The sequence below is a fragment of the Mobula hypostoma genome, chromosome 21, assembly GCF_963921235.1.
Source record: "Mobula hypostoma chromosome 21, sMobHyp1.1, whole genome shotgun sequence".
Lineage (NCBI taxonomy): Eukaryota > Metazoa > Chordata > Chondrichthyes > Myliobatiformes > Myliobatidae > Mobula > Mobula hypostoma.
Genome location: NC_086117.1, coordinates 45,878,185 through 45,891,318, shown reverse-complemented (window position 1 = coordinate 45,891,318; position 13,134 = coordinate 45,878,185). Strand labels below are relative to the sequence as shown.

At 44.6% G+C, this 13,134-nt stretch overlaps 1 protein-coding gene across 1 annotated transcript in view; it reads left to right on the top strand.

Annotated features, from left to right (window-relative positions):
• LOC134359981 (complement component C8 gamma chain-like) overlaps positions 1-13,134 on the top strand; it is a 42,958-nt gene that overhangs the window by 15,736 nt on the left and 14,088 nt on the right. The window contains exons 4-7 of the mRNA XM_063073910.1: positions 1,725-1,795; positions 6,698-6,799; positions 7,161-7,262; positions 10,503-10,538. Of these exons, the coding sequence (XP_062929980.1) occupies positions 1,725-1,795; positions 6,698-6,799; positions 7,161-7,262; positions 10,503-10,538 (311 nt within the window). The remainder of the gene's footprint in view (positions 1-1,724; positions 1,796-6,697; positions 6,800-7,160; positions 7,263-10,502; positions 10,539-13,134) is intronic.

The window sequence follows — 13,134 nt, the reverse complement described above, 5'->3', positions numbered from 1 at the left end:
TGGTGCAAATCCAGGGAAACACACACAAAATACTGGGGGATTGCAGCAGGTCAGGCAGCATCTATACAGAGAAACGAACAATTGATATTTCGGGCCGAGACCTTCCATCGGGACTGGAAAGAAATGGGCTAGAAGCCAAAACAAAAGGGCGGTGAAAGAGAGAGCAGCAGGAGCTAGGTGATAGGTGAATCTAGAGGAGGGGGTGAAGTTAGGTACGTTTGAGAAGGGGGAAATTGATGGAAGAAGCTGGGTGGAGATAGGCGAAAGAGGCAAGGGGCTGAATTAGATAGAATCTGATAGATGACGACACTTGGCTACGGAATAAAGGGAGGGAGGTGGTTGACCAGAAGGAGGAAGGTGTGGGTGATGGACAGGTCGTGGAGGCAGGGAGGGAAAAGAGAAAGGCTAAAGAGATCAGAGGGATAAGAAGGAGGGAGGAGAGAATGGGAGCGGTTACTGGAAATTAGAAAAAATTGCCATCGGGTTGGAGACTACCAAGATGTTGTTCTCTAATCTGCATCTTGCCTGAATTTGTCAGCAGAGGAGGCAGTGGACAGACATATCAGTGTGGGAGTGGGAAATGGAATTAAAATGGTCGGCCAATTTCCCCCCCCCCCCACCCCACCCCACCTTCCCACTTTCCCCCTTTCCCCTGGATTCACCTATCACCTGCTTGCTCATGCTCCTCCTACTTCTCCCCACCCTTTTATTCTGGATTCTGCCCCCGTTCTTTTCAGTCCTTTTGAAGGGTCTCAGCCTGGAAATTCAACTATTCATTTCCCTCCACTGCCTGACCTGCCGTTTCTCCAACATTTTGTGTTTATCATTTCCATTGGATGGGAGTCAGATCCCTTGCTCCCACCGGATGGAAGTTGGGCCCCTTGCTCTGATTGGTTGGGAGTCGAGCCTCCTGCTCTCGTCAGACACCTCTCCAAATTGGAAACCATGGTCGCAGCAGTCAACTTGACAAGTTTTGTTTTTGACACTTCAGAGAGTCATGTTATGTACAGGTTGACCATTAAGGTAACATCTTTACTTATCAGCACTGGCTCTGTAGCCTTCTGTTTGTGGCAATTCAAGCGCTCACATAAAACCCTTGCCTCCACCACTCACCTAGGCAGAGCAAAAGTTCTTTCTCATGGACCTCTGAACCAGAGTGGGTTGGAGAGGGAAAATAAATCAGTCATGATTGAATGGCAGCATAGACTCAATGGGCCAAGTGGCCAAATTCAGCTCCTGTCTTATGGTTTTACGTCTCACCTTCCCAGCCTGTCCAATCTTTCCTCTTAACTGAAACACTCCATCCCAGGCTGCATCCTCTGCACTCAATCCTTCCCATAGTATGACTACCAGAACTGCATAGGGCATTTGAGCTGTGGCCTGGCCAATAATTTATTTAGATGCACAATAATCTCCTTGTTCTTATATTTTCTGTCTCATGTAATGAAGAGGATTATCCCTATATACCTTCTCTACCATTTTACAGTATCGACCTTTGTTGCTACCTTCAGGGATCATTGGACATGCACTAAGGTCCTTCTGTTCCTTGGTACTCCCTAGGGCCCTACCAATCATTGTTTATGTCCTACCGTTATCAGTCTCTGCAAAGTCAAGATAAAGGTAAAATCAAGACATCTCTGTGCAGTTTCTGAGTTGGACAAAGAATCAGTTTCCAACATGCAACACAATGAAATGTACTCAATATTCTCTTCTCTTTCTCCCAGGGATGGGATCTGTTGGAACATTAAGCAAGACTACAAGAAGGCTGTGACCCCAGGGCGATTCTCAAGGAAAAGTTTGTGAAATCGTTGTCACCTTATAATATTTCATTCCTCTCATTTCCCCAGGAGGCACTCAGCCTGCACAGCTGCTGCCTCTCTCCCAGATCCCCTGAAAATGCTTGGCCTTGTCCCCACCCTCATTGGACTGACTCCCTACCCTCCTACCCTGAAAGTGCTGACTCCTCTCCCCCCCAGCGCACGTGTCCCATTTGCTCCTCATGCCCTGAAGGGCTGTGCTTCTGCCCCCTCACCGCCAGAGAGTTAACTCTCTCCTTTTTCTTTCTTCATACTCACTTTATGCTCCTCTCGTGAACGGTGAAGTGTGAAGGAGTTGGAGCTGGAACTGAATGAACGCTGGATCATTCAGGAGGCTGACGGAGTGGTAGTTAGGACATATAGAGAGGTACAGGAGACTGAGTGACAGTCAGGAAGGGGAAAGAGGCTAAACAGCCAGTGCAGAGTAACCCTGTGGCCGTCCCTCTCAATAACAACAAAGTATATCACTTTGGAGACCGTTTGGAGCAGGTGGAGGAAATGACGTAGTAGAGGAAAGTCACAGTGGTCAGATCCTCAGCACTGACTTTGGCTCTGTGACTCAGAAGAAAAGGGAGAGAAGAGGAGAGCTTTGGTTATATGGGATTCATTAGTTAGGGGAACAGAAAGGAGGTTCTGCGGACAAGAATGAGATTCCTGGATGGAATGCTGCCTCCTGGGTGCCAGGGTCTGGGACATCTTGGATCGAGTCCTCAGCATTCTCAAATAGGAGGGTGAGCAGCCAAAGGTCATGGTCCATGTAGGCACCAATGACATGGGTAGGAAGGTGATGAGGTTCTGTAAAGTGAGTTCAGGGAGTTAGGTGCTCAGTTAAAGGATGGGACTTCCAGGGTTGTGATCTCGGGATTGCTACCCATGCCACATGCTACTGAGTCAGAAATAGGAAGATCATACAGTTTAACACGTGGCTAAGGAGTTGGTGTAGGAGGGAGGCCATCAGATTTTTGGATCATTGAGCTCTCTACCAGGGAAGGTGGGACCTGTACAGAAGGGACGGTTTGCACCTGAATTGGAATGGTCTAATATCCTAGCAGGAAGGTTTGCTGGTGCTGCATGGGGTGGTTTAAACTGGAGCTGCAGAAGGATGGGAACTAGAGTACCAGAATAGTTGGTGGAGAGGTTATGGAGACAGATGTTGATAAGACCTTAGACAAAGCTAGGAATCAAAAAGCTGAGCATGGTACAACCAGTGCCCTGAGCTGCGTATATTTCAAAGCAAGAGGTATTGTAGGAAAGGCTGATGAGCTCAGGGCATGGATCAACACCTGGAATTATGATATTGTAGCCTTTAGTGAGACTTGGTTGCAGGAGGGTGCAGGACTGGCAACTCAATATTCCAGGATTCTGTTGTTTTAGAAGTGACAGAGTGGGAAGGATTAAAGGGAAGGGGTGGCATTACTAGTCAAGGAAAATTGTCATGGCAGTGCTCAGTCAGGACAGACTGGAGAATTCATCTAGTGAGGCTATATGGGTGGAACTGAGGAATAAGAAACGTATGACCAAATTAATAGGGTTATATTATAGACCACCCAACAGTTTGCAGGGTTTAGAGGAACAAATTTGTAGAGACTGTTGCAACAAACAAGGTTGTTATTGTAGGTGATACTAACTATATTGATTGAAATTCCATTACTGTGAAAAGACAAGATGGGATAGACTTTGTCAAATGTGTTCAAAAAAGTTTTGTTAATCAGTACGTAGAAGTCCCAATGAGAGAGTCTGTGATACTTGATCTCCTTTTAGGGAATGAGACAGGGCAGGTGACCAAGGTTTGTGTCAGGGAATACTTTGCATCTAGTGATCACAGTGGCATTAGTTTCAAAGTAGAAAAGGAAAAAGATAGTCCCAGGTTGAAATTCTAAATTGGAGAAAGGCCAATTTTGATGGTATCGGAAAGGATGTGGCGAGTGTAGATTGGGACAGGCTGTTTCCTGGCAAAGGTGTACTTGGTAAGTGGGAGGTCTTCAAAGTTGAAATTTTGAGAGTACAAAGTTTGTATGTGCCTATCAGAATAAAAGGTAAAGATAATAGGTTTAGGGGACCTTGATTTTCAAGAGATATTAAGGCCCTGGTTAAGAAAAAGAAGGAAGTGCATAGCAGATAGGAACAAATGAGGTACTTATGGAGTAGAAGAATTGCAAGAGAACACTTAAGAAAAATATCAGGAGGGCTAAAAGGAGGTATAAGATTGCCCAGCAGACAAAGTGAGCGAGAATCCTAAGGGATTCTACAGATATATTAAGAGCAAAAGGATTGCAAGAGACAAAACTGGTCCCCTGGAAGATCAGAATGGTAACCTATGTGTGAAGCAAAGTCAATGTGGTAGAACAAAGTGATCTGGGAATACAGGTCCATAATTAATTGAAAGTGGCAGCACAGATGGATAGGGTCAAAAAGAAAGCTTTTGGCACATTGGCCTTATAAATCAAAGTATTGAGTACAGGAGATAGGATGTTATGTTGAAGTTGTTTAAGATATTGGTGAGGCCTAATTTGGAGTAGTGTCCCATCGACAGGAAAAATGTAAATAAGGTGGAAAGAGTACAGAGAAAATTTACAAGGATGTAGTCGGGATTGGAGGACCTGAGTAATAAGGAAAGAATAAATAGGTTAGGACTTTATTCCTTGAAACGTAGAAGATTGAGGGGAGATTTGATAGAGGTATACAAAATTATGAGGGGTATAGATAGGGTAAATGCAAGCAGGCTTTTTTCCACTGAGGTTGGGTGGGACAACAACTAGAGGTCATGGGTTAATCGTGAAATGTGAGATGCTTAAGGGGAACATGAGGGGGAACTTCTTCACTCAGAGGGAGATGAGAGTGTGGAACGAGCTGCCAGCACAAGTGGTGCATGAGAGCTCGATTTCAATGTTTAAGAGAAGTTTGGATGGGTACATGGATGAGAGGGTATGGAGAGCTGCCATCCGCGTTCCTGTCGCCCCCACCCTCCCCCAGAGATCTGTTCTCCACTTTCCTTCAGTGCCATCTCCCTTCCACTGATCTCCAACCTCATCCTCCTCCCTTGAAGGTTTCTCTCCAGCCACTAAACACACTGTGTTTGTATCACATCCTTAAGATTGTCGACCCTCTTTCTCTGTCCCCAAAGACTGATATGATTTTCCCTTTCCTTCTTGAAGCTGATTTTCTTCTCTTCCACACTCAGTCATTTAGACCTCCATTCCTCCCCTTTGAATAAGTGAATGTCATGTCTCCTCACTCATGCTCTCAAACCCTCCCCTGAAGTGACAATTTTATATTCCTCCTTTGAAGGGCCGATGCTCCTTCCTCTGATGTTAATCTCCTCCTATTCATCTATTTTCCCTTAAACTACAGACCCATTCCCACTTCCCTCAGCTCCCTCTCCCTTCAAGGACTGGAGCTAATTCTTCCCTGTAGTTGCTCACCCTCTTCCACAACAAGAGCTGGTGCTCATCTTCTCCCAACGTACTGTGTGAGGCATTGGCAATATCCCTCATTCCTGCGGTGCTGGCTCGAAGGGCCCAATGACCTACTCCTGCACCTATTGTCTATTGTCTATTGAACCCCATGATGAACTCACTCCATCGTTAAAGATGCTGACATTCATACCCCCCTCCCCAACACTCCCCTGATGCTGACTCTCTTTGCCATCCCGTAAAGCTGTTGACTCTATCCCTTTTCTCATTGTCATTGGGCAAACCAAGAAATTATGGGAGAAATCAAAAGCAACAGGTAAAGTGAAGGTGTAAAAGTCAGGTGGTTACACAGAACTGAAAGACGCCCATTTCTGACACCTTGAAGGATTTGGAGGAGCACGGAGGAGCCTTAGTACCCTAGGACAGAGTGAGGGTTTCCAGTCAGGGTTGAGAAAACTTTCAGTTGTTTTCCTTAGAGCAGAGAAGTTGAAATAAGATTTTATAAAGCTAAGTTTAAGTTCCTGAAGAGTTTAGATGCAAACTGTCAAAAGTCCAAGGGAGCAGATTTCAAATTAGTTTCAGCACTGAGTGATGTATTGATGAAAACCTCAGGGATGTTGCTGTGAACCAAAAGATGTTGAGCATCCTTGGAGCTAAAGATGCACCAGTGCTCTGGGGATCAGCTGGGTCAAGAAAACGTAGCATCCAAGGTGAGAGCAGGCTCTGGTGACTGGGCACATGAGGGCGTCAGAGACTGATTGGAGATCCAGGAGGGTCTCAAGTTGTGGAACAGGGATCAATGTGGAAGTGGTCAGGATTTTGGGGCAGGGATGTAGTTTGGGATTGTGGCTAGGGAGGTGTCAGGGTGTAGGAGGCTGTGATGGTGAGGTGGAATGGACAATTATTCAGGAATTGGGTATACAATGGTGAGTCGAGGCTATGGATTTGATCAGAGATCAATACCACTGGAGGGATGGAGGTATTGGGGCCAGGGGTTCTGATGGAGAGGTTGGGGCTGGGGATGGTGTTGGGCAGGAGTTGTTTTAGGTGGGTGGTGGGATGTAGATCATGCTCACTGTGTGGTTGTGCCTGGAAACAAAGGATGGTGGAGACTCTGATCTTTGAGAGTTCTTGACTACAGCTGGTAATAGATTATGATTGCTCCAAGTGTGACTACTGGCTGGTCATAATTTGTAGCACTATTTCACAAAAGAAATATTGCAGGTGAAGTTGCAATGAAAGGAGTTTGCATAACTGGGCTGATGAGTGAGCCATTTGGCTGACTCCAATAGGCTGAGTAGTCAGTCTCCATTGGGGCTACACTGTTCATCGTTCAGATGGAGCGTATACTAGGAGTTGCTCAAAAACAGTCAGGTTTGACAGTCTGTCCCAAAATTCAGCATTATTATCTTACGTAGAATTTGAGGAATTAACAACCTGAATGTGTCTTTTTGCTTCACTCTGCAGATCGGGGACTGACCACTGACATTGTGGTCGGTGAAACAGACTACACCAATTACGCAATACTCTTCTTTCAGCAAAGACGGAAAATCACTGTCAAACTCTATGGTGGGTAAAGAATGTGTTAGAGGAAAACCATGAATCCCAAACCTGGGTACACACTGACATGGACCTCAAACTACTTTTCATTACTTTTCTGAATTTTGTGCTAGTTAGAGTGAGAGGTGTCAACACTCATGAAATGGTGAATTCCGAATGACAAATCAGGTGTAAGGTGGGCTAGATGGAGGACATAAGGTCCCACTGTATGGAGCGGAACACAGCTTAAGCACAGAGTGAAGCATTCTTCTGTTATCCCATCAAACACTGTCAGGACAGATACAGAACTAATTAGGTATAAGAAAAGCACAGAGTAGAGGCGGACTGTGTGATTTCCATTCACAATAATAATTTCTTTTTCTGTTTCCAGGGAGAACCTCTAATGTCGATGAAGCTGTAGAGACCAAGTTTCAACAACTTGCTACCAGCAACAACATCCCAGAAATATTCATCTACGCGTTCCCTCAATATGGTTAGAATCATCCCAATGATAAGTCTGTCTTTTAAATAAACTAACCGTGTTTTTCTTAAGCTCTGTTCACCAGAGAAAGCAAGATCTCCCAGTGGCCACATATTTCAATTCCACATCCCATTCCCATTCTGATATGTCTATCCACGGCCTCCTCTACTGTCAAGATGAAGCTACACTCAGGTTGGAGGAACAGAACCTTATATTCTGTCTGGGTAGCCTCCAACCTGATGGCATGAATATTGACTTCTCTAACTTCCGCTAATGCCCCTCCTCCCCTTCACACCCCATCCCTTATTTATTTATTTAATATATTTTTAATTTTTTTCCTCCTTTTTTTTCTCTCTCTCTTTTTCCCCCTCTGTCCCTCTCACTATAACTCCTTGCCTGCTCTCCACCCTCTGGGCTCCTCTTCCCCCTTCTCTTTCTCCCCAGGCTTCCCTTCCCTTGATCCTTTCTCTCCTCCAGCTCTTGGCTCCATCTCTCCCCTCCTGTCTTCTCCTATCATTTCGGACCTCCCTCTCACCCTCCCACTTTCAAATCTCTCACTACCTCTTCTTTCAGTTAGTCCTGACGAAGGGTCTCGGCCCGAAACGTTGACTGTACCTTTTCCTAGAGATGCTGCCTGGCCTGCTGCGTTCACCAGCATTTTGTGTGTGTTGCTTGTGTTTTTCTCTCTCGTAGAAACAAGAGTAAGGTATAAAAACAGGAAAACTGGCCATTCTCAGCATGTCAGGTAGCATCTGTGGATAGAGGAGCCGTGACTGAATGGTGAAGCAGAGTCGATGGGCTGAGTGGCCTGATTCTGGCCCTATGTCTTATGTAGAAATGAAAATGGAAAAGTTGAGAAATCAACAGCTTCTTTAGCACAGATTGAATACAGTATGCTATATTGGGATGCTGCTTCAACTGGGAGTGTTTGATCCCATGTTTGAGGAGGCTAGCTGAAAGGACAGGTGCTGAATTTCCGGTAATTGCTTTGGATAAGGAAGTGGGAAGAGGAGTAGTTAGTGGAAATGGAACATCAAGCTCGGGAGCTGAAAGAGCATGGTCCCCTTTGGAATGAGGAAAGAGGAGGAGAGAGGCATGTGCCCTGTGATGCAATCCCGTTGAAGATGGTGGAAAAAGCAGACGATCTGTTGAAGTTGGACATTGGCAGGGTGGGAGATGAGGACAAAGTGAATCCCTGATCCACAGCCGTGACTGAAAGTATCAACATTTCTTTTCCAAAATACTGGAGGAACTCAGTAGGTCAAACAGCATTTATGGAAGGGAATAAAAGCCAATGTTTCAGGCTGAGTCCCTTCATCAGGAGCAAAATATGCACTGTTTATTGCTTTCCATAGATTCTGTGTGACCTGCTGGGCTCCTCCAGCAACTTGTATGTGTTACTCTGGATTTCCGGCACCTCTTCTGTTTAACATTTCCTTTCATCCCGACTTCCTCCAGTAGTTGCTTTTTGCTCCATATTATAGTCCTTTGTGTCTCTGGAGCCATATCCTTAATCTAGATGGAATGAAAGGGGATGGAAATAAAATATAGGTGGAAAAAGAACTTCCCCCTTCTCTTAACTGACTCACAGGATTGATGATTAAAGCTGAGTGGGCCAGACGGAAGGAATTTCTTACAGTTTGACCATTAAGAAATGGGTGTGAATTAAAATGAGTGAACGATGGATCAGTTGCATAGATATGGCAACAATGAAGAAATTGACAAGAGATATTGTTTATTTTGGGATGCGGGTGTCACTGGCAAGACCAGCATTTACTGCCCATCCTTCGTTTTCCTTCAGAGGGCAGTAGTGAGCTGGCTTGTTGACTCATCGTACTCCTCCTGGTGAAGGTGCTTCCACAGAGCTGTGGGTGAGGGAGCTCCAAGATTTTGACCCGGGATTGACGAGCGAATGGAAACTTGCAGGTGACAGAGTTCCTCTGCACCTCCGGCCCTCTTCCTCGGAGGCCGAGGACCCGTGTTTTGGACGGGAGTTGCAGGAGCAGCCTGAAGGAGTAACTGCATTACATTTTATGGGTGATATCACTCTGCAACCACGATGCAGCAGTGGTGGAGAAAGTGAATGCTTTAGGGTGGTAGATGGAGTTCAACCTGATGGATGCTTTGGTAATTCTTTAGAGTTGGATACAACGGAATGGGTAACATCCCAAACCATTCTTGGTGGCAGAAAAGCTTTGGGTACCTAGAGGTCCACTCTGACAGAATCAGAACACTAATGAAAGGTCTTTGACCTGAAATGTTGACCGGTTTCTCCTTCCACAGATTCTTCCAGCATTTTATTTCCTTTTTCCTCATTTGTTCTCCTTTAGTCTCTTATCTTAGTTTTCTCTTCTCTGATTCGCATTAGTATATATAACGCAACAATTTTCACACGTGCCTTTTTATGCTTCCCTTCCTCTGTGTTTGCTCTTCTTTGACTTTACATGGACATGTGTCTCAACTGTAGCCCATTGCTCTGCTAAGCCTGTTTACTTTCAGTTTCTATTAACCTGAGCCAGATCCTTCTCATTAAAGTGAGCTTTCCTCAAGTGTAGGATTTTTATTCTGGTTTGCTCCTCCTTTTCTATTGCTAACCGAAATATTGTGATGTCACAGTCACTATTTCTTAAATGTTCCCTGAACAATCTTGGTGTGCTTAACCCACCTCTCTTCAGAACTAGGTTCAGTAATATTCCTCCTTTGTTAGGTTAGGAACATATTGCTCTGGAAAATTATCCCGGGCACCTATTAGCAATTCCGTCCCTGCAGTCCTCCATTTTACCACTGCAACATCCCACCATTTCATCCTTTCGTCTCACCAGTCTACAGTATTCCCTTCCATGCTGCTCATCTTCCTCCGCCCCTACACTCCTCCAACAATCACTTATCCCAGTTGTCCTTACCATTCCTTCTTTAACTTCCCCTTCCATCCTACCGTTCTCCTTCCTTCTCTCTGTATTAGCTCTCCTGTCCTGTATCCTACCTCTCTATCTCATTGTCTCCATCTTACTGTGCTTATATCTTACCCTTGTCCATCCTACACCTTTCTGATCCTCTATCCCCAAATCCTGCAACGTTGCACTATTTCCTTTCCCTTCTTCATTGTACTCCCCAGTACAGCATCCAGCAAAAAAAAATCTGACCAACTCCCACCAATTGGTTCTGTAATAATCTTTCTTAATGGACTTTGATAGGCAGTGGGACACCGCCCCTGTGACAGGCATAACATTGACTCTCTGTACTCTTTTACAGGGTTCTGTGATGCCGCTGATGAGTTTCATCAACTTGGTGAGTTACTCCAGCTTATTGAACACTTCCTCGTGCATTCCATGACCAACAAATACAATGCAATATGCCATTGCCAGACATCACCCTTATCACCAACTTGGCTCCATTCGCTTCTTTGTGCTTCAGGTGCTCAAACTATTGCTTGCCTTATACAGGTGACCCTCTGCCTTACGGCCATTTCAATTCCAGAAATTTGTCTTTACAGAATTCACAAATTGGAGATACAAAATAAAATTCTCTCTCGCAGAATTTGTATGAATAAATTCGCAAATAAATCGACACTAGGTTTAGTTTTCTTTTTTTCAATTTGCAGTCCTTGATGCGTCTAAAGCCAAAGTTGAGGTTTATCGTCACATCCACGAGTACAAGTAAACAAAGGTTCAATGAAAATCTTTCAACAGCAGCGCAGGCACGTGGCATCAAACAAGTAAAACATAAATTAAACATAAGTTATACACATTCAAACAAGAATACACAATTAGAACAAAAACGTCCATTTTAGTGCAAAGTGGTCAAACTATTGCTGATTGTAGTGATTAGGGTCTTGCTGGTTGGTTCAAGAAGCGAATGGTTGGAGGGATGTAGCTGGCGTGGGATTCACTTGACTTCGGGTTATGGAAAGGATGTGATACAGCCCATTTTCCAGGAATGTCAAACCTCTCACTCGATAATGTAGCCTGTATTAACCTGCTTCGGAGTCTTGTAACCCACCCTCCCTGCCTACCACCTATTGTTCAATGACTTGATTTTTGTTACTTTGGCAAATATGGCAGATATTTCTGTCCTCTCGATCCCAGAGTTGTCCAGTTGTATGACTGACAAAGTAATCTGGTTTTGCTGGTATTGGTTGAAGGAAGAATTCCATTATGGAAACTGAAGGAAGCTTCCTTTATGGCTGTCTGCCTTAGCCTAAACATACCTTAAAGCCGAGAAAATCTGCAGAAGATGGAAATCCAAGCAACACACACAGCAAATGCTGGAGGAACTCAGCAGGTCAGGCAGCATCTGTGGAAAAGAATAAACAGCCAGCATTGTGGGCCGAGACCCTTCATCAGGACAGAATAAGGGTCTTGGCCTGAAACGTCAACCGTTTACTCTTTTTCCATAGATGCAGCCTGACCTACTGAGTTCCTCCAGCATTTTGTGTGTGTTGCCGAAACATACCTTTCCCAGTTTTTATCCTAGTTCCACATTGTCCTACCAGGTCTCTTTTTGCAGGGACCTGTTATTGCTCCGCATGTCAAATTCTCATAACACTACTGACCAGGGTGCAATGAGTTCCTCTCTCTTACAATTCTCTACTCAAAATAAAACTCTTAGGGTCTCTGCTGTTGTAATCTACTGCCTCACTTACTGTCTACTTTTCCCTCTGTGGTATTTGCAAATGTAGCTGCTTCTCACAACCATGGTCATTATTTTGCAACTCAAGAATCACTCAAGCAGATTTATACCCAACCTCAGCACAGAAGTATTCCTTATTTCAAATACAAAGTTGAGAATTTAACAATTTAAAGTTGAGAAGATTAAGCTGCTGTTTACAGTCCTCACCATAATGTCCATTTTCTGGACACTGACTGCATCCCAGCACAGATCTCTGATGCTCCTGAAAAGCTCTCTTGACAGTCCTGTGCATTCAATGTTAACTTTCAGTCTTTTTGTCTACAGCTGTTAATAAACAACTTTTCTCTAGCCCAACTATATTTGTATAAATCCATTCCAATCCATCCAGCTGTAGGCAAGACTTACATGTCATTGCTTTTCTTCCCACATCCATTACCCCGTTTGCCTCCACTCTTGCTGATGTTGAGATTTCTAACAATTCGAAGATGAGAAGATCAAGCTGCTGTCTACAGTCCTGACCATAATGTCCATAATCTCAGCACAGATCTCTAGTGCTCTTTCTTGAGAGACCTGTGCCAATCACAAACTAATCCTTTGCTCTTCCTCTCAGAGCTTTGTATCAGACCCAAGTATATTTGACTCTGCTGCTCTCTCCCCTTAGCCCTCCATCAATCCTATAAAAAAACAACTGATCTGCTTTCTATCCACATCTCTATCCCACTCTCTCCTCTTAACCCTGCATCGATCCCGTATAAAGCCAACTGATCTGCTTTCTCTCCAGAACTGGATCATTACTTGGAGCTATGATGTTGTGGCCATTACAGAGGCTTGGATGACTCAAAGGCAGGAATGGTTACAGAGTGCCAGGCTTTAGATGTTTCAGAAGGGACAGGATGGGAGACAAAAGAGGTGAGGACGTGGCACTGTTGATCAGAGATAGCGTCACAGCTGCAGAAAAGGAGGAAGTCATGGAAGGATGGTCTACTGAGTCTCCGTGGGTGGAAGTTAGGAACAGGAAGGGGTCAATAACTCTACTGGGTGTTTTTTATAGACCACCCAACAGTAACAGGGACATCGAGGAGCAGATAGGGAGACAGATTCTGGAAAGGTGTAATAATAACAGGGTTGTCGTGTGGGAGATCTTAATTTCCCAAATATTGATTGGCATCTCCCTACAGCAAGGGGTTTAGATGGGGTGGAGTTTGTTAGGTGTGATCGGGAAGGTTTCTTGACACAATATGTAGATAAGCCTACA